The 25,467-nt window shown below is 41.0% G+C and overlaps 1 protein-coding gene across 2 annotated transcripts in view; it reads right to left on the bottom strand.

The window, feature by feature from the left end:
* The window catches only part of RPS6KA2 (ribosomal protein S6 kinase A2), a 310,509-nt gene that overhangs the window by 36,947 nt on the left and 248,095 nt on the right, over positions 1-25,467 (bottom strand). For both annotated transcript variants that reach the window (XM_086461053.1, XM_086461054.1), the window contains 4 exons: positions 18,049-18,119; positions 17,128-17,216; positions 8,867-8,931; positions 56-158 (listed from right to left, as the gene is read on the bottom strand). In XM_086461053.1, coding sequence (XP_086317179.1) covers positions 56-158; positions 8,867-8,931; positions 17,128-17,216; positions 18,049-18,119 — 328 coding nt within the window. The remainder of the gene's footprint in view (positions 1-55; positions 159-8,866; positions 8,932-17,127; positions 17,217-18,048; positions 18,120-25,467) is intronic.

Genomic DNA, 25,467 nt, shown 5'->3' with positions numbered 1-25,467 from the left:
GAAGAATTAATTCACTCACTGGAAAGATGCATTACCCATGTGCCACCTTACTAACCTGTGGGGGTCCGAGATGTGAACTCTGGATCAAAATGAAAGGTATCTTCTGGCCGTCCCACTGCAGGCTTGAAAGGCGGCTTGATTTCTTTCCTGTATAGCTTCTACAAGGAGAAAAACAGACCACAATCAACGACAATCTGTACACCTTCAGCATCTGCAGATAGGCTCCTCTGCTTTGTTTAGGGAGTCCTCTCTTACTTCTGTGCCATCCTTGCAGGACTGACAAAAAAAGGATGATGTATCTGTAGCTCTGGCTTGTGCTTGACTGGTCAGCTTAAAACCTCTGCCCTGGATGGTCCCTGCAGTTTTTACTGGAATCCAGAATATAAACACAGATGTTTCTGGTAAAGATTTAACCCGTAGACTGGCACAATATTCCAGCTGAGGCATCTGGAAATTCACTGGTCTTAAGGTCAGGACTGGAACGTGCAATGTTAACACCAACAAACTGTGGATGGGTGAGTGCAGCAGCACAGCAATGGCAAACAGCACAAAGAGCTGCTAGGAAGTGGTGGCTGGTTTAGCATTTACTATTTGTCAAGAACTAGCAATATGTTTGACACCCTGCCAGACTGAGCTGAGCAACAGGCCTGGCTGCCTGGTGCTCACAACCTAAACAAGAGACTTGTTCTTTTGGCATATCTGGTAAAAGGGAAGGGGCTCACAGCTGAGGATTAGATAAAATTCCCATCGAAAGTTGTTAGGAAGAAAGCACTGTGGAGGTGTGCGGAATCATGTTGAAGGCCAAATGTGGCTTGATCAGAGGAGCAAAACCACAGAAAAACATAAGGAAGAGAGGAAGGTATATAACAGGTAAGCACTGCTAGGTGTGTGAGTTTGTGCTGGCAAGTGAGGGGGCACGTAAGGGATCACTTAAGCAACAGTCACCATAAATGCATGCTAATACACCACCTTTATCACCAGAGACTTAGTGGCCTCTTTACTCATGCTTGGTGATCTTTAAGAAATTGCTTCACTGTGCTCCTTTGCAAGCATACACACACAGAGACTGGGAGATGAACAAACTGAAGTGCCGCATGTCTGGATCTGATCCAAAGCCTACAGAGGTTAATGGAAAGAGTCCTATTGATTTCAGTGATCTTTGCATCATCTCCGCTTGAAATGGCCAAAACCGAGCATCATGCTGACAGCGGCATGGGGAACAGAGCGTCGGTTTGACTCCCTGCCCCATGTCTCAGTCCCTAGACTGCATTCCCCTTCTAGAAATGCTTTTGTTCTCAGGTTTCAAAGGGCTGAAATAGTTGCCACAGACTGTGCCCAACAATTAACATGTCTGAGCATAAAGATAACATTTCATCCGAACTTTCAAGTCATGATAAGAGCTGGAGAGTTCAATTTTATGACTGTTTGTAATATGTATTTGCAGGTTAACTCTTAAAACAACTTCATAATGAGCTGATTTTTCAAAATACTTAATGGAAATTAATACATGCTTGTCCAGCTCTTTGCATGCAGGAAGATTCTTTTTAACTGTGGGTTTTGGGGTGAATTAACTTCTGTAATATAAAGCATGTGGTCAAACCTAAGATATATACACATCAACATAATTTGAAGTTGATTTTGCATAGATAAATAAAGGTTCTTGAGGCAGGACATTCTGTAGCATAGTATTAGCATTAGCATAAAGCATATGTTTGTGGTTGAATTATGATTCCTTGGGAAAGTGGAATGGTGAGGCTGGAAATGACTCTGCAGTAATTAATGGCCATTTCACCATAAAAAGTTCCTGCTTGCGTAAAACTGCTCCGTATCTTCTGAGAGAAAAAGAGATGAATAATTGCTGTAAGCCACAATGGAAAGCCAGTCTTCCAAATAATTAAAAGCCAATTGCAATCTTAAGCAGGAAGTGTCACTCATCAACTGAAAAGCATCAACCCAATAATCAACATACATCTTTTTCTGTCTGCACAGAACTTTAAAAGAGAACTCAGCACCTACTGAAGGTTCTTCTGTTGCTAGGACTTAACCTTGAGAAAGCTATTTGCTTCCAGCTTTCCTTTATTTGCCTTAATTCACAACTGCAGCCCTTCTACTGCAGAAAGCAATATGGTCACACGCACATGCTTCCTCCTTGAATTAAATGCACCCCTCATCCTGTGAGGTCCAAAAATTGGAAAAAGTTTTAGGATTGTACATCACTTGGGAACTGCACTCTCTTTTGATTATCGTAACCATATTCTCTCTGGCCTCTTAATTCCTCCCCCCATCTGTAGTTTCTTAAGTGCTGTTGGAACTACATTTGTATTTTGAATCCCTAACCCACATCCTCCACTACTATGGAGGAATTTAAGATTCATCATGAGTCACATGCCACCTAAATATCTGTAATCACAAATTTGCTTGCTGAGAGGGGATGGAAACAAAGAAGTTGCTTGTGTGAATGAAAGGCACCTCCTCTGAGCACAAGCTGGATGACTCTCTTTTCCATTTCCTTTTCCACTCGTGATAAAAATTATTTCTGGTGTTTCTGATTGGACAACTAGGAACAGCAAAAGGTAAACTGCCTAAACCATTTGTTTTTCCAAGCTCTTGAACTGGATAACTAAATGAAATCTTTGAGAACAAGAACAAGCAAAGCAGTGTCATCTGTGGGCTTTCCCATCCCACACTGGCTCCAGTTCTCTGAGTGAGCCACTACAACAAAAGCCAATTCACTGAAGCACACCAAACCACAGGGCAGCCCAACAGAGTTAAGCAGGAAGGCTTGCTGCAGGCAGAATGCTTCTTCCTTTAAAAACCCGCATCCTGTAGACTGCAAAACACAACGTGACACAAGCTGATCTAAGAAAACAGTAAGAATCACAGCCATTGTTTTCTATACACACAGAAAATAAATCTCTTGGAGGATTTAAGATCCTTCTGGATTTTCTAAGAATATTTCTAATTTTAGGTGAAATATATTAACCTATTATCTCTTATCGTGGTCCCAAAATTATTTGGGGCTGATGGATCACCTTGATCTCTTCCAACAGAAACCAATCAGAGTGGCAAATGACATAGTAAGTCAAGTTTCAAATCTTGTCTTTGACCATTTCTATCAAGCTGTCACGTAACTTCTGGTAAAGTAAACAGTTATCTACATCCCAAGTCATGGTAATCCTGGTTCTGTATGCAGAAGTCACTGGGAGTTCCACCACTTATTTTAGTGGTCCCAGTTGTCCCAGTTTAAATGTCAGTTTTTAAATCCAAAGGATTATTTTGGGGCATCCCATTAAGCATTCAAAAGAGACTTTGGACATGTTAGTGCCAACTGGAACATCTAGATTTCAGGTTGGGTGCTTAAGATAATTATATGTGTGTTATTTTGCACGGGTTTAAGAAGCTGAAGATTTTTTTTTCTTCCACGTTGCTTCCACATCCGTAAAGGAGAAATGTATTCCTTAGCCCTTAATGTTTTATTGAGAATGTAATTTCCCTCTCTTTCCCAGTAAAGAATAACTCCCCACATCCCACATCCATTTATTTAAACTGGCCACAGCATTGACTTATCACAGCAAAATATGACTGACAGGTATCAGGAATCACTGTGCATCATGCACAGCTGTTGGATCCAGAGGCTGTGCAGAAGGAGTACATAATCCACAGAATGAAGGTGATGAACTCCAAGGTGTGAAAGTACTGATTTAGATATTCACACTTGGATACATATCCACACTTCTCTCTACTTATCAACTCCTCACATCCTTCTGAGAGTTTGATAATCAGTACCTTGAGATTAATAAGTACCTATGAATTAACTAGCACACAGTTCTATAGCAGTTTGAGAAACTATGAGCTTCTATTAACTTCATTTCTGATTTGGGACAATCCCCTTTTCTTTGAAGTAACTTAATTTTCCCCTGGGTCCCAATGACCTTTTCCTAATCTTTGTTGCTAGATTCCTGACATGAGCTTCATCTGAACACCTCCTCAGCTGGGACTCAAGCAATATACCAGGGAGACTAGTAAGAAAAAGCTGCAACACGTGTCTGTCTCTTGTTATTTATAAGCAGTTTATTTTTCATCATCTTTAAAAAAATGCACTCCTAAAAAAACCCAGAGATGTAAATGCCCTGTACGTGTGCCTGGCAAATATCAAGAAAAAGAAAAGGGTTTAACTTAATTAAAAACTATTTAGTCATTTCCTCAACTGAGTTTCTTTGATGAAGAATTGAATTATTCCTTAGACACCTTCTAGAAATAGAAAGATGCTACCCTCCAGAGTGACGCACTTGTAATGTGAGAATAAACTCCCTTGATACATATACCTGTCAACGAAAATCCAATAAGCAGACAAAAGGATGAACTACATTCTAAAATGCTTGTCCTCTCCTAGATTAATGACTCAACGTTACTGCCTGCAAATGATAGAAAAACTAGCACAATTCAGATCTTGGGATCAATTTTTCCTGTTGCTAAAATCTGCAATTAAATTATTCACGTTTTCAGTTTAGTTTGATCTCTGATTAATATTGAAGGAAATAGAACTTGAGTCCACTTTCTTCCGATTCCTTCCCTCAGCTGTATTCAACAGTTCATTTTCTAGCATGTCATTTGCTCTAGCTTCAGTTTAGCCTGTCATCTAAACAAAAACTACTCCAACTGCAGTCTGCAAAAAGGGATTTCATTTTTCATTTTCAATGAAAAGCCAGAAAATCTTTATGAATGACCTAGAAAGAAGAAACAGTAATAAAAAAATCAGGAACCAGATTGTGCTTTCTCAGAGCCAGTAACTGAAATGATCTGAGGTCAACTCGATTTGGGTCTGCTGGTCTTAGGGAGAAAAGTGGGTGCAAAGGTAGTAAGTGGGTAAAACTCAGAAGGAGCTGGACATCTAATATCCTCTCTGTGAATCCCGCCTTGATCATGAAAGACTGTCCATTCACTTAATGAAGGATCTATTGAATTTGCGTTACAGTGTCTACTAAATGCCTTAGAGCAAAAAGACTGGTATTTGCAGAAACCTTCATCTATTTTTCACCCTGGGAAGTAGGAATTTAGGTTTTGTTACTTGTTGAAAATAGCTGTAAAAATAAGACTCTTACAGAGATTAGCTCATACCACAATTTAAGTCTGGGCACAAAAACTCTGTGTCAGATTGTCCACAGTTCACTTAGTGCTACTTATACACTAGAAGTTAAACCTGGGGTGGCTAGAGATTTGTGCGAAGGACAGCACCCTGGAACATGGGAATGGCATCTGGGAAAGGATGGGAGGAGGACAGCCATTCTTTGGCCACACTCATGTTTTCCGGGATTGCACCTATTGCCTCTGTGTGGTGGTCATACACTATCAGCACTGCTGTGCTTGGCAGGAGCATCTGCAGCATCATAACGGGGCTTTTTTACACTGCATATGTTGTGTCCTCTGTGTTTGCTGCCTTCATCTGAACCAGACACTATGTCTGTTTAAAGACAGTGAAAGATGGGAAACAAGTGGGAAACAACTGCTCCGACAGGTAAACACTTCAGCGATAGAGACAGTAACCAAGCCCCAATCCAAAACCCGAGGGAACAGCTCTGGCAGTACTCTGAAATGAAGGTCTGATTTATACATTTCTGTCTGCGATTCTAATCTGTCTGTGATTCTAATGACTTCATCACTGTGATATCTAGACTTCACACACAACTTAGAAGGTAGCAGCTAACTTATTTCTCTTTTTAAAATTAGATTAAGCAACTTGGTGGTTTGTTCCTGGTTATCTTGTCACTCTTGTAGGAAAAATCTTACTTAACAAAAGACCTGTTTCACACTGGGTTTCTAGAACACACTAACCCATTCTTATCCTTCATGATAAGGGGGCTCTTGATGGAGTATCATTTTACTACAGTCACTGTAAGTTTCTACGCTGTCAGTTGGAGCAGTCCTGTCTATCACAGCTGACAAGGTAGTACAGAAGCTCTCCAAAAGAGCTTGCCTCTTGCTCTCTGAGGTCTTTATATTACTGAGGTATAAAATAAATCAACATTCACATCCTGCCTCAACAATGTAGTTTGCTGACCACCTGCAGACTGATGTAAGAGATTCTATATACATGGTGAGAGAACAAAATGAGGGCATCAGGGACTCTTTTCCTGCAACTGTACAGAGATCAGCACTAAACATCTGTGCCTGACCCATTTCTGTTCTCTGACTGTGCTCTGTTTCTGTCCATGAAGAACATGTTAACAGTTGGTTGGATGACCATTATAAGGCAAAGTTCTGGCTTCAGCTCAGGGCCAGGCTGGCTCACACCACTGAAATACATACAATACTGCTGCTGTAACTAGATAAGCCTCCAAAGATCTCCATGAGTGATAGTAAAATTAGGATTAAATGAGCAAATGTATTACAAAGATGATGGTGATCTGTGTAATAATGATCCATATGTCTCCAAGAGAGCGCAGTAAGCACTAATTATATTGGATTAAAATGGATCTTTACAGCTACGTTTTACAGCAATGTTAGACGGTCAGATAAGACATCAAAGGGCAATTAAATACACGTTCCTCTCTAGTGCCAGGTCATGCTCAAGCATACCTAGCCTTTTCATGGTAGGTATTTCCCCAACTCGACCATAAGAACTTTTTCAATTGATGGAGGACTGTACAATTTCCTTAGGAGAGGTATGAAATTGTTCCCTAAAGAACTGACATTGAAACAATCGCCAATCACCATGACAGAAAGTGGACTTGAGCGGTCTCACAGTCCAGAACTGACTTTGCTGAAAATCCTTCCAAGATGCAGAGCCTTATTTCTCTGTGGTGAGTTACTGAGCTACTCCACTAGCAAACACAGAAGAAGGAGAAACCCTCTCACTGCTCCAATGCTCCTTATTATGTTAAGATGTATGCACCTGACCTGTATTTTGATTGCAAAGCTGAAGACTGTGGAGATATCAGAGGAATACAGAAAATAATAATAATAATAAAACCCCAACTCTTCAGGATTCTCTATTTTTCCTTTCACTTAATTTTTTCATAAATGTAAAGTCTTTATACAGAATCTCATGATCAGTAAGAAGCAGAAGAGGAAAGAGAATCTAGATTCCAGAACATATGTAATAGGACTAAAAGTCAGCTGGACTATACAGGAAAATCTCAAACTCCACTTTCATTGATCACTTCTTAACATGCTTATGAGTCAGTCTAGCTCTTCAACATGCAATTCAAATTAGATTAATGAGTTTTTTCCAAAATAAATTATTTCTGTGGGCCTTTCAGAGGTCGTCTGGGCACCACAAAATGTGCTTTCACAGAGGAATTTACTGTAAAGCCCTGGGCAGCAGTTTGAGAACGGCTCTGTCACATTCATGCTGTTTTACAAGAATTTATAGTGAGAACTGCACCAATGTGACCTGTTACACTAGCATTCATAAGTGAATTCAGATAAAATATTAAAAAGACATAACAATACCATAACACAGATCAGATAAAATTAAACTAGAAAATTCTAGAGGATGTGGCAAACATGAGCTCTGATGCACTGGCAGATGTCCAGATCAAGAACAAGAAGTGTTTGCTTTCAGGTTTGTCTAAAAATAAGTCAATTTGAACAAATACAACACTGAAAATGTGAGAAGGTTTAATCTGTTGCAAGTCTAAATCGAATAGTTAGGTAATCTCTACCGGCAGCTTCATGTGCTGTGCTTGATAGCCTTGAAAGAAATTCTTGTTTATCATTCTCTTAATCATGTCTGACATCTTATTTGAACCATATTACATTCGATCAAATGTATGCTGTTCCAATTTTGACTGGTGATGTTGAATTAATGACTCACCTCAATAAAACATCAATCACTTGTAAGAGGAGTTGCTGTTTCCTGTTCTGGCTAGTTGACTTGTATACTCAGTGATGTAAAATCACTTTTCTGAAAATCTATGTTGTGCTTTTCAGTAGCCCCCATCACAATATAGTGGAAGGGCCAGATCCTGTCCTGTGGTCAGGTCAAAAGTGACATGAAGGGGTTAACAAAGCTATCCTGGTAGAAGATTTATGATTCCCTCAGCGTAAAGTAGCACAACCTGCTGTACAGCCTGCTGTACCAGCACTGCGTTTGGGAAAAGGGTGCACCTGAAGGTCTGGGGGCTTCTTGGAGCTACTGGCAACAGATACGTGTAAGAACAGACCTGGGGCTGCTCTGAATAATTCCAAGAAAGAAAAGGATTCCTGGAGGTACTTCAGCTTGCCTAATCCAGTGAGAAGGGACAAGTATTTCAATATGGAACATAAAATCAGAAAGGTGGAAGGACCTGGAGCATCAGACTGCTTCCCTCTAGAGTATCTCTTTCAAGACCAGTCCTTTGGCTCTGTTTTCATTTGCAATTGAAATATTACAGGAATTCTTTAATTTAAAGCTGCTTATTTTCTCTCCAGTCCAGCTCCCACAATCAATGCATCATGTTTATTAGAGCTGAATGTGGAAATTATTCTGCAGAACACTGCAAATAGCCTCAGGTAGTACCATGATAAGCCAAATGATCAGACAAAACAGAGACAAGCGGTTAGAAAAAACTGGCAATCGTGAAAGCAGCTTTCTATTTCTTTCATTTGTGTGTATGTGAACAAATGTATATATAGAATCATAGAATTGTAGAATCATTTAGGTTGGAAAAGACCTTTAACATCATCAAGTCCAATTGTAAACCTAACACTGCCAAATATGTATGTAAGAGACATAGGCAGCCAGTCAAAAGGCTCTAGCTCCTGGGTTCTCTATGTTAGAGTTCACTTCATCTTTTTTCTAAGCATGGCAGTTTGTCTTAAAAAATTTAGCTAAGAAAAATAATAATAATACTAATAATAATTTAAAAAATGCTGATCCACTTACGTTCCAGTCAATAGTTACAAAGAAAGGGTGACGTTTAATTTCTTCCACTCCATCGAATCCAGCACCTGACAAGAGAATGAAAGAACCAAAATTAAGTCATGCTTAGAATGCTGCATGACATCTCTTCTCCAGCCTTCCTCCCCATCCCCTCTTCTCACAAAGTCAGAGTTACTAGCTAAACATTTCTTCTAGTCAAGAAACCCTGAACAGTGCAACTGCCATAACAGTATAAACTACCATAAATACAGACAAGGGCACTTCATTAATGAAAATCTGATGGCTGAGGGTTTTTTACTTTTCTCTAATTGAGGCTGGTGCCAAGGCTGAATAGCTGCTCTCTTCAGGCTTCAGACGAGATGAAGAGGAGTGTGGCCAGCAGGTCGAGGGAGGTTATTCTCCCCCTCTACTTTGCCCTGGTGAGGCCATATCTGGAGTACTGTGGCCAGTTCTGGGCCCTCCAGTTCCAGAGAGACAGGGAACTACTGGAGAGAGTCCAGTGGAGGGCTGTGAAGATGATGAGGGGACTGGAGCATCTACCCTACAAGGAAAGGCTGAGAGACCTGGGCATGTTTAGCCTGGAGAAGAGAAGGCTGAGAGGGAACCTCATCAACACTTATAAATATCTAAAGGGTGTCAATAGGATGGGGCCAGGCTCTTTTCCGTGGTGCTCAGTGACAGGTCAAGGGGCAACGGGCACAAACTGGAGGACAGGAAGTTCTGCCTCAACATGAGGAAAAACTACTTTACTCTGAGGGTGACAGAGCACTGGAACAGGCTGCCCAGGGAGGTTGTGGAGTCTCCTTCCCTGGAGATATTCAAAACCCACCTGGATGCAGTCCTGTGTGACCCGCTGTAGGTGAACCTGCTTTAGCAGGGGGTTGGACTAAGTGATCTCCAGAGGTTCCTTCCAACCCCTGCCATTCTGTGGTTCTGTGAGATGTAGGATTTCAGATGCAGAAAAGCACGAGCACCAGTGAGGCCAGGAAAGTCCCAATATAACCTGATACTAGGGCAAGGTTACTGCTGCTCCCTGCCACCAGCGGCAGCTCTTCTATCCACACCAACTTTCAAATCTTGTCTAATTACCTATTCTCCACAGGCAGAGAAAGCTGCATTACTAATCATTTCAGACTCAAAATACTGGAAGTCTCCAAATGACTTGAGACAAGGCAGGGGTTTAGGTTCCCCCTTTTCAAATGCCGTCTTCAAATTTGCGTGAGTACCAAAATCTTCACTCTCAGTGGTATGATTCCTTCACTGTTAAATTTCTGTTACTGTAGGAAATTTAGGGAACTCTTCTAAGATCTGGTAATGAATCTAATTCCTTCATTACTTTTGCCTTGTGTCTTCACTGCAGATTGCCTTTTTTACTCCTTTAGCTCAATTTATTTTCTTCAGTGCCATAGCAAAAACCAACAGGTGCTCAGTAATAATTAAACAACTGTCAGAGATGATTTAGCATGCCATTTTGGGAGTTGATTTGACTTTTTTAATAGTACCTTTCATTTTCCAGTTGGAGAAATAACATCTGGAAACAAAGGCTTTGCACTGCAATTTTGAAATCAGTTCCCAAAAGGTATCCAGCACTTCTTTACAAGGATGCTGAGCATTCTTGATTCCCAAAAGGACTTGGGATTCATAAGCACCTTGCAAAAGGCACTCAGCACCTCAGAGGACTCGGCTTTTTATACGCAGCATTTTTACTTTCTGAAGATCAATATTACAAACAACTTTAGAAAGGTCTTGTCAACTCAAGCTTTTGTAAAATGTGACACCTTCTCTGCTTGCGTATAAGACGTTACCAACGTTTGCCAAAATGCACTGATTAGGAGCAGCTTCCTACTGCCTGCTTAACGTTCACTGACGAATGGATATGAAAAGAAAACTCTTTGTGAACATAACATGCAGGATTGTCTGTCAGGCCTGCTGGATAATAATGCAAGAGGAATGTTCTTCTGATTACTTCCCCATACTGGTAATCTTACAGTATAGACAAATGTAAGTGATGCACATGAGGATAAACCATCCTAGCTAGCCATACAAAATTATGTGCTTGAAGGTGACCATCCGCCTTCAGAAGTGACGTCTTTGGGTTGTGATGGACAGTTCTAGGGAAACACAACATGAAATCGAATCGTAGAAAGAGAAAAGAGGACAAAAGGGAAAACATCATTACATTGTTACTGTATAAGTTTGTTGTACACCTACAACTTGAGTATGGAATGTATTTGACAACCTTACCTATAAAAGGGTATATTTATTAAAGGTAGGAAAAATCAAAGAAGGGTAACAAGGAATGGTATTGAATGACTGAGTAGGCCAGGACTTTTTGCTTTTTGACCTGGAAACAGGTGACTGAGGAGGTTTATGATAGGTCATTAAATGATGCTAGCAGGAATCAGGTTCAGAACAACCTGGAGATGTTTCTTCAGGCAACAGATAGTTTTGTGATGTGGAATTCCTTGGAAAGGATCATGTGGATGCAAAATATTTATGTGGGTTCAAGGTGAGGCCAGAAAAGTAACCTGAAAAGAAATCTGTTGAAGATTACTTCACCAAGAAACCCCAAGAGGTTCAGGAAACCCCTTGCTTGATCTTAAAGCAGGTGTAGACTGGGAAAGAAATTGGGCAAATTGTCACATATGCTTACCCTATTCTTACTCTTCCCTAGACAGAGGGTTTATGGCTCATGGGTATTGAACAAGAAAATACTAAGACTTAGATGGTAATAAGACTTGTTCTATGTCTTCCCTAGCATGTTTTTCAATGCACTTGAGTCTAAAGTCTGCACTAGATTCTCTTGGCAGATTCATTCTAATTTTAGCAACGCTAAGAGAAACATGAAACCAACACGTTTACTTAGAAGAGAATTACATTAAGCAACTCTTCGGAGAACAAATATCTGTGGAAAATATTTTCTGTTCAGTGGCGGTGACTGGAAACTTTGTAACGTGCAGAGGATAGTCTTTGCTACGTAAGGATGAAACCCAAGTGTCAAACTGATTTCACAGGACTGGGATAAATGCTGCAGACACTGTAAGCTACTGGTAGCATTCCCTAGACTGAGGATAACTGCTAACACATCCAATCTTCTCTGCTTTGTCCCTTCCCCACTGTTTCACTTTTCCCTTTTTTGTAGGCTTATGGATTCATCATTGTGTGATGCGAATGACCTGCCTTTTTCAGATGATCTGTTTGAAAGCCACACTTTTTCCTACCGTTGTTCTTTTTTCCAGAAAACCACAGAAATTAAGACCAAGGAAAAAGCCCACCCATAGCTACTCTTCTTAGTGGGAGACTGCAATGTGCAGTAAGGAATGCATCATGCAGTTGACACAGGCATTCGTTTGAAAAATTGGCATTTCCCACTTGGGGCCAATTCAGAGCTCTGGCACAGAAGGAATACATTAGGAGTGCCTCCATCTTGACTTGACTCCATCTCTGGTTAGCTTAATGTATTAAAGAGATTTAGGATGGCAATAGCCTAATTTTGCAAAGAGTGAAGGACTTCCAATTCCCAGCAACTGATTTTACACCACGAAGAAGGTTCAGCATTTCCTGTGTTTTTTATTTCCTGATCTTCCCTGACATGAGATCTGCTAGCATAGCCCACAGCTCCCTCTTGGGCTGTGTACTGGGGCTGCAGGCAAGCGTGTGGCCTGGTGCTCTCCTCAACTGGAGGAGGGAGGCGGCCCGAGGGTGTGTTCAGGGACAGCTCTGGGAGCCCGGAGGTGCAACCCTGACCCCGCTGCAGAAGTCCATGGGAGACACTAGGCACCACTGCTTATGTTGCAGTCTCTCCGGATTTGATCAGCATGTTTCAGCCATTCATCTACCACCTGAAAGTCTAAGGTGGTACTGGAAAGAGATGTGCTTTCACGGAGAAAAGAGAAGCATTGGAGAGGTCGTAACTGGAAAGCCCTGTTTCATGGGGATGGATGTTTGTTGGCATGGAGATGGGTATTTAGCAAACCGCTGAAGTGCAGCACACAATGGCACAGAACAAGACCACAAAACTGCAATTTAGTAGTCTGTAAAGAATAATCAGGACAATCAAACCTACTGCCTGCAAAAATTCCTATGTGCCATCCAGTCCCATGAGGGTCCAAGAAGACATATAATGCTTTTAGATCAAATTGCCAGTTTAAACATAATAGAGAGTGCAAGGATTTATATAAAAGCAGCCTCATGTTAATAAGCAAGAACTTGATTATCTAATGTTGTTTTATGCCTGTAATAAAAGTGTCTGCAAACAGTAACAGTAGAATGTTTTATTTGTAATTGGTTTTGATTGTTGAATCATTATGGATAATGTGAGCCTTGAAATTTATTAAGAGGAAAAAGGGAGATTATGAAATTTGAAAGCTGATTATTTGGATATTCAAAATGAGCAGAAAGAGTTTCCAGATTTTTAGTTTCAGGTAATAAAATTTTAGTGTCTCCACAGCTTCGGAATCTTTTTAGTGGGCTAGATTTTTTTGAAATGCATTCCTAAAATTTACAAGGAAGATGTACAGTCACTCTGACAAAGGTGAAACCTGTTTTTTAAAACTAATTTTATAAAATTGAAAAAGTTTTCTATGTGCCAAAGCAGAATGTATCTTCTCTGAGAACATGAGATTAAGGAAATAATAACTATTTCTTTGGCTTTTACTGTGAATCTACTTGCGTGTGCTTTTACTCTATACTTTATTTGCCAAGCTTCTCAGTTATAAGAGCTCTGAAACCTTTATACTGCTCAGCAGTGCAGGGAGTTCCTGAAATGCTCTTTACATTCATTTACCTACCTAAGTAGATCCGGGCCTTAGGACAAGTAAGAATTAGTCCCTTGTCTAAGTTCCTGGCAATGTAATGAACTAATACCTTCATGGTACAATTTCCTTTCTGAGATGCTTACTCTTTGTTTGCCTGAGTATTCCAGTTAGTTTCCTTTAAGAATTTAAAATTATGCTCATCCATAATCTGAAATTTGTGGTACTTAATCAGAGCAAAGCAGTGCTACGCAGACTATTTGACAGCAGAGTGTATAGGCTCAGAAAAGAACAGACGGCACCTATAACAAGGGACGCCAAAGGAAGGAAAACTTCCTGTTCCTTAAAAATCTGTTCTAAAGCATTAATATGAGCAACAGTAAAACAGAATCAGTTAAACTGGATTACTAAATTCCTTCTATGCCTTCTCTGACTATCTCCCTTCAACTCATTTTTTTCTCCGTTAATAATCCAAAGCTTGAAAACAAAGTTTCAAAGCAAAATTTTAAAACACATCATCAATCTTTACTTCTATTTGCTAAGCTATCAAAATCAAATGGCAAAAAGCAGGATGGTAGTCAGAATAAAATGATTTTCAAAGCTCAGCATCTTTCATCTTGCCAATGTTACAAATACTTTGGAACTAAATATCAACACTTTCCAGATTTGCAAACTTTTGAAACAATGGCTGAAAACAAGTGTTTGATCTGTAATATGGTTCATTTATTTTAGCACGCTTCATTAATTTTCCAAAGATTTTTCAAAACAGGATGTCTAAGCCTACTTTTCTTTTAACTTCAGACTATTATTCCTTTCCTAGAAACAGCTAAAATCCACAAAGTTGAAGCAGTCCTTTTATCTTCTGACTTCTGTTCGGTGTTTAGGCCAACCATTTAAGTGTTCCTTCTTTCATTAACAAGAAGTCTGTTTTCATTGTCCTTCGTGCTGATTCTCAATCAATTGAAACAGAGCAAGCCTTCAGAAGCTTTTTACCACTATCCCTGAAATGTTAAGATCTATTTTTCTGTTACTCTTTTAGATTTTGTTTCCTTGGATGTTTGTGTTATAAATAATCTCTTCCTTTCTCCCAGCCTTCCCAATATTTCAGTAAACCTCAGGTTTAAAACCTTGACCCTTAGTGATTCCCCATTATTAAAAGGGAGGCGATACGGGGACTAGAATTGTCATGGCTAAAACTAAGCAAGTTTGCTTATTTTAGTGAGTAGCTTTTTATTGAAGGATCGGTATCCAGAAACTGCCACTGACTTCACTGGAGCCCCATTTGTGATGGATAACAGTTTGTGGGAAGCCACAAAACAAGCAGAGCAGAACAAAACCAAGAGATGGAGACAGGGAGGAAACAGTAGAAAAGAACAGAGGGAGGGAGTGGGAAAAAAGTTTGTATTTGCTGCAGCATCTTATTTTTCTGAACATAGATTAAAGCTAGAAAGCCCAATACTCTACTTTTCTCTAATGTCAAGCAAACTGCTTGACAGCAATTGAAACCTGCTGAGAAAAGGTGTTTTACCACTATCATCTCTACAGCGTACCAGACTACAAGAGCTACCGTTTAGGTCAAGAGGTAAAACCTATAGAAGGGCATTTCCTCTGTGGGCCATGTGGGGGTCCCCCCAGGAGAAGAGGGGCCACAGCAGCATGCTGAGGAACTTGTTCCCCATTCCCACCCGGCCCTGTGGGAGGTCATGTTGTCCTCTGGTCCCTGTGTGGAGCAAGGGCACTTGGCTCCTGCTCTCCTCAATGGTCACAGCAAGAGGCAGCCTGCTTCATACTGCCCTCGTCTGCAGAAGCCACGCTCTCTTGTAAAACAGCTGAGCCACTGTGCCTCTGCATGAGGCAGAGTCTCTGGCTGAGTTGCTGCAGCCAGGCAGAGAACATCCATTCACCTAAAACGTGACAGTCTGATGGTGCTCAGTATAAAGCAGAGGGCTGGAGTAGTTCACACATTGCCCCACCTGAAGCAAGGGACAGAGCTACCAGAGTATGAAAAGGCCAAGCAGAAGCTCAAAGGCACAGAGCAGAGCATCTGTCTTCCACACGTGTGTGTGCACACCCATGTGTACCTGCTAGAGACTGCAGGAGCCATTGCTCAGGCAGATGGTGATGGAAGTGGGCTGTCAAGGTTTTCGTGCTCTGCTGTCTGTCTGGCTGCTAATGCTGTGACTGCTATGCAGAGGATCAAAAGCACTGTGTGACTGACCTTCAGCTGCACCACCTCCAGCAGGTGAAAAGCGAGTGCGGGTACTGCGAGAAGGAAAGGAAGAAACCTGTCTTGCACCTCATGCTCTTTCCACACCTCAGAACAAGCCGTTTCCTAATTTTACATTTTGCTTCTAACCTTACGTCTCCAATCTGAAATAATTTTACAAGCGTAAACAGTAGCAAGAGAGAACAGCAAATTGCTTTTCACAAGTTTCAATATTTAATCTGTGCTATTCTCTAAAAGACAAGTCATTTATTAGCTGCCAAAACTCCCATGGTTGGCAATGGCAGTCAATCACATATTTAAATATGACCCATCAGCTCTCTTCTTGTGATACAGTTTATGAACTGAAGGATTCAATTATTCAATTTCTGCTACTAAGGTAAAGTCCTTCTCCTAAGGTCACAAAAAACCCAAAAGAGGTATGAAGGTTTGTCCCTTTCCTTTAGAAGCAAATTCTTCCCTTTTTCACCCAAAATGCAGAATATGAGCGCCGTGGGGAAAAAAGAAACCTCCAAAATTTTTCACAGAACTGGATATGATTTTAAAATGAAAAACAATACAGTACTATTATCTTCATATCATTCACTTGATATGACTGTTCTTATTTTTCCACATAAAACCAAAGACCAAATTTTCAATGAAAATCATGCACCAGGCATTGTCTAAGACCTTGCCAAAATGCAACAAATTTCTTAATAAAACTCCCAAAGGTGCAGATGGCATAAAATACATAATCTAATACATCCTTCTAGTTTATCACAATTTAAATACGATTATTAACAAAGGGTGAAAACACATTAGTAGGAAAGGAGATCACAAATTTAGGGTAATAAAGAAGAAAGCCTGTGAAAATGTTCCCAGCAAACAGAACGAGACAGCATTGAAATGTATTTGAGAATGGGAGAAACAAATTCTACTCCCTTTCGCTACCCATCTCAGATTTGCAGCTAAATCATACAGAAACAAAAAGATACCTGTTTCTCAATTCCCTATGTACAATATACAGCAGTTATCTTAAACCCTTCCTAAATGCTGGCTCTTTACTCTCCCTCTTCATCGAAAAAGTAAAATTCAAGCTAATATGATGTTTTAGTTTCCAATGGCTTTCCTGTGCTCTTTGCAAATTTCTCTAGTAACACTCAAGGTTCACTGTGCTCTGGGAAGGAATGTGAAATGCTGCATAATGAAGAGGATATCTATCAGGGAAGATGCACAGAGAGAAACAGTCACCACCTGACAAGGCAGAGCACACATAACAAATGCCCCAATCAAATGTGTGCACGTACCTAATCTGTTGGAGGGGTTCCTTTTGAAGAGGGCTCGCAGCAGGCTCTGGGCTTCTATGCTCAAGAACTGCGGCATTCCCAGCTTGGCTCTGAAAGAACACAGCACTTGAAAAGGAAATAGATTTTCCAAAAATTTTCTCCAGCCCACTGTGGTTTAAAAAGTAGAATTGTAGTGGTCAGGACGGGCAGACACATGAACCAAAGGCTACCTAAGCATAATGCAATACAGAGTGAGGACCCGATCTTGTTCTGGTAGTTTTACCAGAAGTTTTACCACTGGTTTCACTAGAGGTACAGCACATCTAATTAATCTCATAACACTTTTTGCAACCAAAATAGGTAATTCCCCTACAGATATTTTTTCCCTTTTTTAGCTTGCTGGAATAAATTTGGGAATTGAGAGGAATTTAAACAAACAAAACTTCACGCAAATAATTATACTAAGCCACATACTGATTAAAGGGAATAGAAGTTTTCTCTCAGTGATTCACTGCTACAGAGAAAAAAATGTAATATTGAGCAAAGATAAGCTTCAAATACTTAGTCTGCACTTAACATTAAACGAACAGTAAATTTGCAGAGCAAAAGATTTGAAACTTGGACACATAAGGTGTCCTACAGAAATTTGACTGTTCTCACTTTTGCGTGGATAATGACATTCCTTATTACAGAAAGTAAGATACATTTCTTTTGTAAGGCCCCCTCAATAATTCATTTCCTACTAGTTATTCTGAAGGCAATTTTAGAGCCACATGCAGGCATCAGCTCTGCGTGCCTTACCAAATTCATGCCCTACGCAGCTTTGAAAAACACATTATGCACATTATTATGCTCTACCTTTCATAGACTTAGGACCTATAGGCTGCCTGGAGGGTACAGTTAATTCACAGTTAGAGGAACGAAAGCAGTTTTGGTACTCACTTGAGAATAAGTGCCATTGTCTCCTTTCTGTCTTTTCCCTGGAAGGGTAAAGATCCTGTCAGCATCTCAAACTGTGGAGTAACAAAAAAATGGTAAATCAAATGAGCATTGAGACAGTCTTGCATAGCTGATAGACACCACATCCACATTCTATTTCAGCACAACTGAAAACTTGAGGAAAAGAAATTGTTCAACAAGCTGTACTTCAGAAAAAAATGACACAGCAAGTCTGGATTATGCAGAACATGAAGGACCAACATGACCATTTCATTGTCCTGGTTTCAGCTGGGATAGAGCTAGTTTTTTTCTTCTTAGTAGCTTGCTCCTTAATAACTAGAATAGTGCTGTGTTTTGGATTCAGTATGGGATTTGGTATGAGGAGAATGCTGATAATATACTGATGGTCTTAATTGTTGCTAAGGAATCAAAGACTTTTCAACTTCCCATGTCTTGCTAGGTGTACCAGAAGCTGGGAGGAAGCTCAGCCAGAGCAACAGACCCAAACTGGCCCATGGAATGTTCCAGACCATACATCATCATGCTCAGTATATAGAAGAGGGTTAGCCAGGAAGCTGGCTCTGTCTTCCGCAGTCTCTCTTCTGGGATTGCAGTTTTGGGATTCTCTTCTCTGTGATCACTAGCTGGGAACGGGCTGGACCTCAGTCAGTTGGTGGTGAGTAACTGCATTGTGCATCCCTCGTTTCTACATTCTATTATTATTACTATTATCATTACTATTTTAATTTTATTTTATTTCAATTGTTATCTCAACCTACGAGTCTCCTTACCTCTACCCCTCCAATTCTGTCCCCCCCACTCCCTGGGGCAATGGGGAGAGGATGAGCAAGTGGCTGTGTGGTGTCTGGCTGTTGGCTGGGTTCAAACCACGACATCATTCAAGAGTCATGTTACAAGCTGTTTACATTGATATTTGGGGTCGAGTTTTGATATGTTTGGGAGAAATGTGATATATGCTGTTTTGTCCGGCATCCATTTTATGGCCAATGTTGGAGACTAGATATTTGGCTGTGGGGACTCTTAGTCTGAATAGGCATGGCTGTTCTTACATGTTTGGCATGGACTGTGGTGCAAGGAAAATGGGTTCAATATGCCACTCTCCACCTTTTTAGCTTGAGTCAAACCACGTTGTATATTTGCACCACTTAGAGACGCCACTGCTCTACTTTGCAGAGGAAAATGCACAAACCCTATATTCTCAAGGCATCTGAGTGTGCTTTTTTCTCTCCTGCTTTGGTTCCCCTGGCTGTATTCAGTGACAAATTTTGCAAGTGTCACATTTAACTGAACCCAAATCTCAAAGAAAAACTCAGCAATCATCATCAATTATTTGCCTAACTCACACGTGAACACATCAATCAGTTATGAGTCCTTTGAAAGAGATTAGTGTTTTCAGTAAATTTGACAGGAATTTCACACTTGTAGCAAAAAAGAGAAGATCCCAGCCAAAGCTTGCCTAATATGGATTCAATACCACATATTTCACGCAGCTCTTGCCACAGTGTTTCATGAAGGTATGAGTGGCAGCTGGTTCCCTTGACTAAAGGATGATGAAGGTTATGCATCACCAAACACAAAGACACCAAGTACACTATTCAGCCTGGGGACAAAGGTGGACAATGTTCATTGAGGGTAAGGAGAACTGTTGCTTGCTTATGTCTGTGGCTCAGGCTTTGGATCTCTTCTACCATTATAAGTACCTACTAATTAATATTCTTTGTTATAATTATCTGTTAAGGCAGGATAGGCTCTGCAACCCTCATGTGGTTTTGGTACTTTATCACATAAGTAGCTTCACTGTTCTCAGAAAGCACATTTGTGCAAGAAATGATCCTTTCATTACCAAAACCTGTGTCAGCCTTCCCCACAGCCTGACTCTTCCCTTTTTCCAGATTAAATAGAGCCATACCATAAGAATAATGTAAGAAAACACAAGAAAACTATAAATGTGAAACTGTTATGCTAGTTTAGGGAGAAGGGCAGAGGAGAGGTGTAGAAGCCAGATAAGTAAGTGACTATAAGTAACTGAAGGATTAATCTGCATTAGTAATAAATTACCTCCAGACAATAAAACACACAGTAGAAACAAGGAAAAAACGCTTTTTAAAAGTGTGTATGGCTGAGAAATATAAACAAGATTTGGAATACTCAAAGGTGTTAACTCCTGCTCGGTCTAGAAGAGTCAAGAGAAGTGCTGCCTGTTAGAGCTGGAGGAAAGCAGATTGTCTTCCACAGAGAAACAAGATGGGTGAGAAATTTTAAAACTGCCTAAATAACACTGGATGTGAAGCACCATTTTCAAAGCAATTCTGACCTATTAGAGCCTTACTCATGATAAAAGTTTTCAGATACACCAGGGATGAGGGGCAGAGAACATTGCTTCCAAGGGCAATAGCAGAAATGCTATGTATTGTACCAAACCCTCCTCACGATTTCTAAAGTGTTTACATTCAGGGTCAGCACCTAATGTTCACTTACACTTGCTCATGTTACTTTGATGTTTACAATGACTGCTACAGCTCATTTACTTTGGGAGGGAGGAAGGAAGGAAGGAAGGGAGGAAGGGAGGAAGGGAGGAAGGGAGGAAGGGAGGAAGGGAGGAAGGGAGGGAGGAAGGGAGGAAGGGAGGAAGGGAGGAAGGGAGGAAGGGAGGAAGGGAGGAAGGGAGGAAGGGAGGAAGGAAGGGAGGAAGGGAGGAAGGGAGGAAGGGAGGGAGGGAGGGAGGGAGGGAGGGAGGGAGGGAGGGAGGGAGGGAGGGAGGGAGGAAGGAAGGGAGGAAGGGAGGAAGGGAGGAAGGGAGGGAGGGAGGGAGGGAGGGAGGGAGGGAGGGAGGGAGGGAGGGAGGGAGGGAGGGAGGGAGGGAGGGAGGGAGGGAGGAAGGAAGGAAGGAAGGAAGGAAGGAAGGAAGGAAGGAAGGAAGGAAGGAAGGAAGGAAGGAAGGAAGGAAGGAAGGAAGGAAGGAAGGAAGGAAGGAAGGAAGGAAGGAAGGAAGGAAGGAAGGAAGGAAGGAAGGAAGGAAGGAAGGAAGGAAGGAAGGAAGGAAGGAAGGAAGGAAGGAAGGAAGGAAGGAAGGAAGGAAGGAAGGAAGGAAGGAAGGAAGGAAGGAAGGAAGGAAGGAAGGAAGGAAGGAAGGAAGGAAGGAAGGAAGGAAGGAAGGAAGGAAGGAAGGAAGGAAGGAAGGAAGGAAGGAAGGAAGGAAGGAAGGAAGGAAGGAAGGAAGGAAGGAAGGAAGGAAGGAAGGAAGGAAGGAAGGAAGGAAGGAAGGAAGGAAGGAAGGAAGGAAGGAAGGAAGGAAGGAAGGAAGGAAGGAGGAAGAAGGAAGGAAGGAAGGAAGGAAGGAAGGAAGGAAGGAAGGAAGGAAGGAAGGAAGGAAGGAAGGAAGGAAGGAAGGAAGGAAGGAAGGAAGGAAGGAAGGAAGGAAGGAAGGAAGGAGGAAGGAAGGAAGGAAGGAAGGAAGGAAGGAAGGAAGGAAGGAAGGAAGGAAGGAAGGAAGGAAGGAAGGAAGGAAGGAAGGAAGGAAGGAAGGAAGGAAGGAAGGAAGGAAGGAAGGAAGGAAGGAAGGAAGGAAGGAAGGAAGGAAGGAAGGAAGGAAGGAAGGAAGGAAGGAAGGAAGGAAGGAAGGAAGGAAGGAAGGAAGGAAGGAAGGAAGGAAGGAAGGACGGAAGGAGGAAGGAAGGAAGGAGGACGGAAGGAAGGAAGGAAGGAAGGAAGGAAGGAAGAGGAAGGAAGGAAGGAAGAAGGATTCCTTCTTCCGTCCTTCCTTCCTTCCTTCCTGCCGTCCTTCCGTCCGTTCCGAAGGAAGGAAGGAAGGAAGGAAGGAAGGAAGGAAGGCCTCCGCCGCCTCCTCCTCCTTCCTCCTCCCCTCCTCCTCCTCCGTCCTTCCTGTCCAACCCTAATCCTGCCTTCCTCGCGCGGGGAAATGACCCATCCTGCAGGCTGCCGGGAATCTTTACCTGCGCTGCTCTAATGGCTACCCGCTTTGTACCCACGTCTCCAATTACACAGGTCTAAGTTGAGATTAATTCAGATTCAGAAGAAATGCACTTAACATCAATATTTAAAGTGAAAGGCAGCTACATGAGTTAAATGTACCAGAGCTTTTTACTTCAATGAACTCAAATAAGCAGCAACTGGAAGAAGGCACTGGTTTTTCAATTGCAGTCCTGATTAAATCTGTTGAAGGTTAAAAACAAAATAACAAGACTGGAAAAAAATTAAATTGAAATAGCTCATCTCATCAGTTAAAGCTACCACTTTACTGCAAAACAACCTATTTTCCTGCTTACTTTTTAAAAAATCAAAAACCTTGCTAAACCTGAACACGCAAACAGAAGTGAGCACTTACTGCTAACACTGTTTCACATAAATACAGAGTTGTATGGGTCACAGCAGGTTGACAAGGAGCTAAGCCTAGGTGTGAAGAAACTCTGTAGTATTTTTGGCTATTAAAGCAGACCCTATAGTTTTGCTGTGAGACTCAGTTTTTACTCTCCCCACTTCCCCACCTGTATAAACCATCTGTTTGCTCCTTGCCTCCCAGTGATTTGCTTTCTGGGTGTTCTGGAGGGCTACCTTCTGTTAGCCAGTATTTCAGAAGCCTGTGCCTCCCTCCAGCCTTGACTTCCTTTGTGTAGGAATATTCAGCGAGAAAGACAAATATTCCCTATTCCAGTTCAGCTGCCTATTAAGAGAACCACAGAATCAAAGCTCAATGAGAAGTGGCCTCTGGAGTCACCTAATCCAGCCCCTGCTTAGGTCTTGACATGCTCTGCAGTGCTTCCTTTCTCTAGTTTTCAGGGCAATCTCCAATGTCAGTAGGCAAAACACCAGCACTGGATACCCTGGAAGACATACATGTGGAAAGACCTTGGGAAAGAAGGCCACATTTCCTGAGGGAATGGATTTAAGAAGCAACCCTGGTAGGTCGCTGAGGGAGATAATGAATGAGAAAAAATCCACAGCCTGAGGTAATTGCCAGATGAAACTTCCTAGCAGATGGAAGGAGAGCAGATTGTGCAAATTACTTCAGCCCAAGTCTGCTAAAGTACTGTGAGCCTAGGATAAAATTCATGGTTACAAAGGAAATTGATATCACTCAGTTTTGGAGAGCAGAGAGAGAGACACTCTTGTCAGAATGGCTGGGTTGCCCTCTCAGCACTTCCAGTTATTTTTCTGGTAGCTGGGAGCTGATCAACCACTCAGTTTTATCATTTGTAAAACGCATTAAGTATTTTTCATTGTTAGCCAGGTGTGAAGCACAATGAATTAGTGTTTGCAAAGGGTTTGAATACCTTCATGTAGTAGCTGGCATAAACATTCAAAATACTGTTCATGAAGACCTTCTCTTGTACTGGGAATAAAACAAGCAGTACGATGGGATTTTGCAAAAGAAGATTGTATTGCTTTGATGTCTTGTAATGATTTTTCCAATGCCACTGTACAGTTACTACAAAGTTACTACAGAGCTGACTACTTTGTCTGGATATCAAATGATATTTTCTTTTCTTGTGATGACGTCACTACTTACACATTCACTACATTGCTGACAAATATGAACACAGTTCTTTTTATTTGGGACTGCCTACTGAGTCATGATACCTCTTCTTTTATTATATTCCCCTCTCTCTGCTCACATGACTCTCAAAGGTGTACAGTGGATTTTTCCTGAACAGATACAACTTCCACGAGGTCTGTGGCCCTTGTAAACAAGCTAGTACAATGAACTATAAAACCACTGCTTCCAAGAGACTTGTGCACATTATATCATGCAGACCTGTTTATCTGGGCTTCAGGGACAGCAGTGTGAGCATCAAGGCTCTTGCAGCACAGCTGAAAAGGTATTAGTTGTATACACAGCTTTTTAACAATTTAAGTCAATTGCTTGTTCATGCAGATCTCTTGATGCAAAGCTTTTATAGAATACGTCCTATTCAAAGGCCCCAATGCAATGAGTAAGTCTCAGGAAGGCAGAAAACAAGATCTCTCTGGTCATGATAAACCATATAAATTCACCAGCACAAAATTTTAATTGGGTCCCAGCAGTTGTCGTAACACACTAAATGAGAGGCAGGTACTCTCCTCTGGAATGCTTGGAAAGGGCTAATTTCAAGATGTGTATAACTATAGGAGTTGACACATACTAAGCTACCATAAAACAATTCAAACAAACTGAGCAGCAAACAAACTGAGCAGATAAAAGTTTTTGGTTTGTGGCCTGTGTCAAAGACTTACCTGGTGGTAAATGAAGTTTTACTGTTGTTTAAAGTAAAACTCCCACTGAATAATAATGATAAAATAATTAATATCATAATTAATAAATCAAAACAAGAATTTAGTCTTGTTCAGATAAGCTTGCTTTGATATTAATAATAACAACATGCCACATTTAATGTTGCCTTCAAGCATCACTCAGTTTGATTCTAGCTTGTGCTGGTCAATGCATGTTGGCAAGGAGCTGCTAGTACACCTCGACACTTTGTATAGTAGCATTAATCCCTCTTCCAGAATAAAACAGACAAGAGAGTGTTTGGTTGCTTTTCTAATGGCTAGGTTACAGGCCATTTTATCACTATCTGCCTAATATGTTCCCTCTATTGATCAAAATTTTAGGTGTGAAAATTATACTATCACATTAACTTCCTTTTAATCTATGCATATGCTACCAACTGGTATTTTGTCTATTTCACATGATGCTGCAAATTACTTGGAGAGAAATGCTAATAAATCATTTGAGTACCATTTAATTCTCTTCAGTTTTTCAAGATGGCAGAAAACCAGCTTCCCTAATAGAACATACAAGTGACAGACCAAGGAAAACAAGGAGAAATGAGCAGAGCGACAGACAGCATCAGAAAATCCTCCTGCATTTTTAGTGGATGGAAATACCCTTTTTCTGACCCAACCAGTTAATTGTTAAAAAGGAAAAAAGATTGAACTGATTACAGCTATTTTTCTCTAAGATGTCTCGTGGCACATAAAGACTTAAAGCAGTAGCTTAGAGTTAAAAAGATTTTACTCTCTCTACTCATCTCATTTTATACGGATTCTTATCTTTTGTAATTCTAAGACACTGAATCCCTGAGGGAGAGGATGAAAAGGGAGACGGAGGGAAAAAAAAAAAAAAGAAAGCCCAGCAAAAAACAGGGGGGAAGGAGCCAAGTCCATTAGCAGGTGAAAAAAACAATCTACACACCAAATACACCATCATTTAACTGGAGACAGAGAATGAGAAGGCAGAGATATCCTTCAAAACTAAACATATAATAAAAAAAATTTGAAGGGTTGGGGTATATTTATTATATGAGACATAACCTATTGATTTTCCTGAATAAACATATGTGGTTCAGAAGTGCTCAGCATCCACAAATGGATTTGTGCCATAGGAGATAAGTATGTTCCACT

The sequence above is a fragment of the Leptosomus discolor genome, chromosome 2 (genome assembly GCF_034619465.1).
Source record: "Leptosomus discolor isolate bLepDis1 chromosome 2, bLepDis1.hap2, whole genome shotgun sequence".
NCBI lineage: Eukaryota > Metazoa > Chordata > Aves > Leptosomiformes > Leptosomidae > Leptosomus > Leptosomus discolor.
This window is presented reverse-complemented; position numbering and strand designations above follow the sequence as displayed.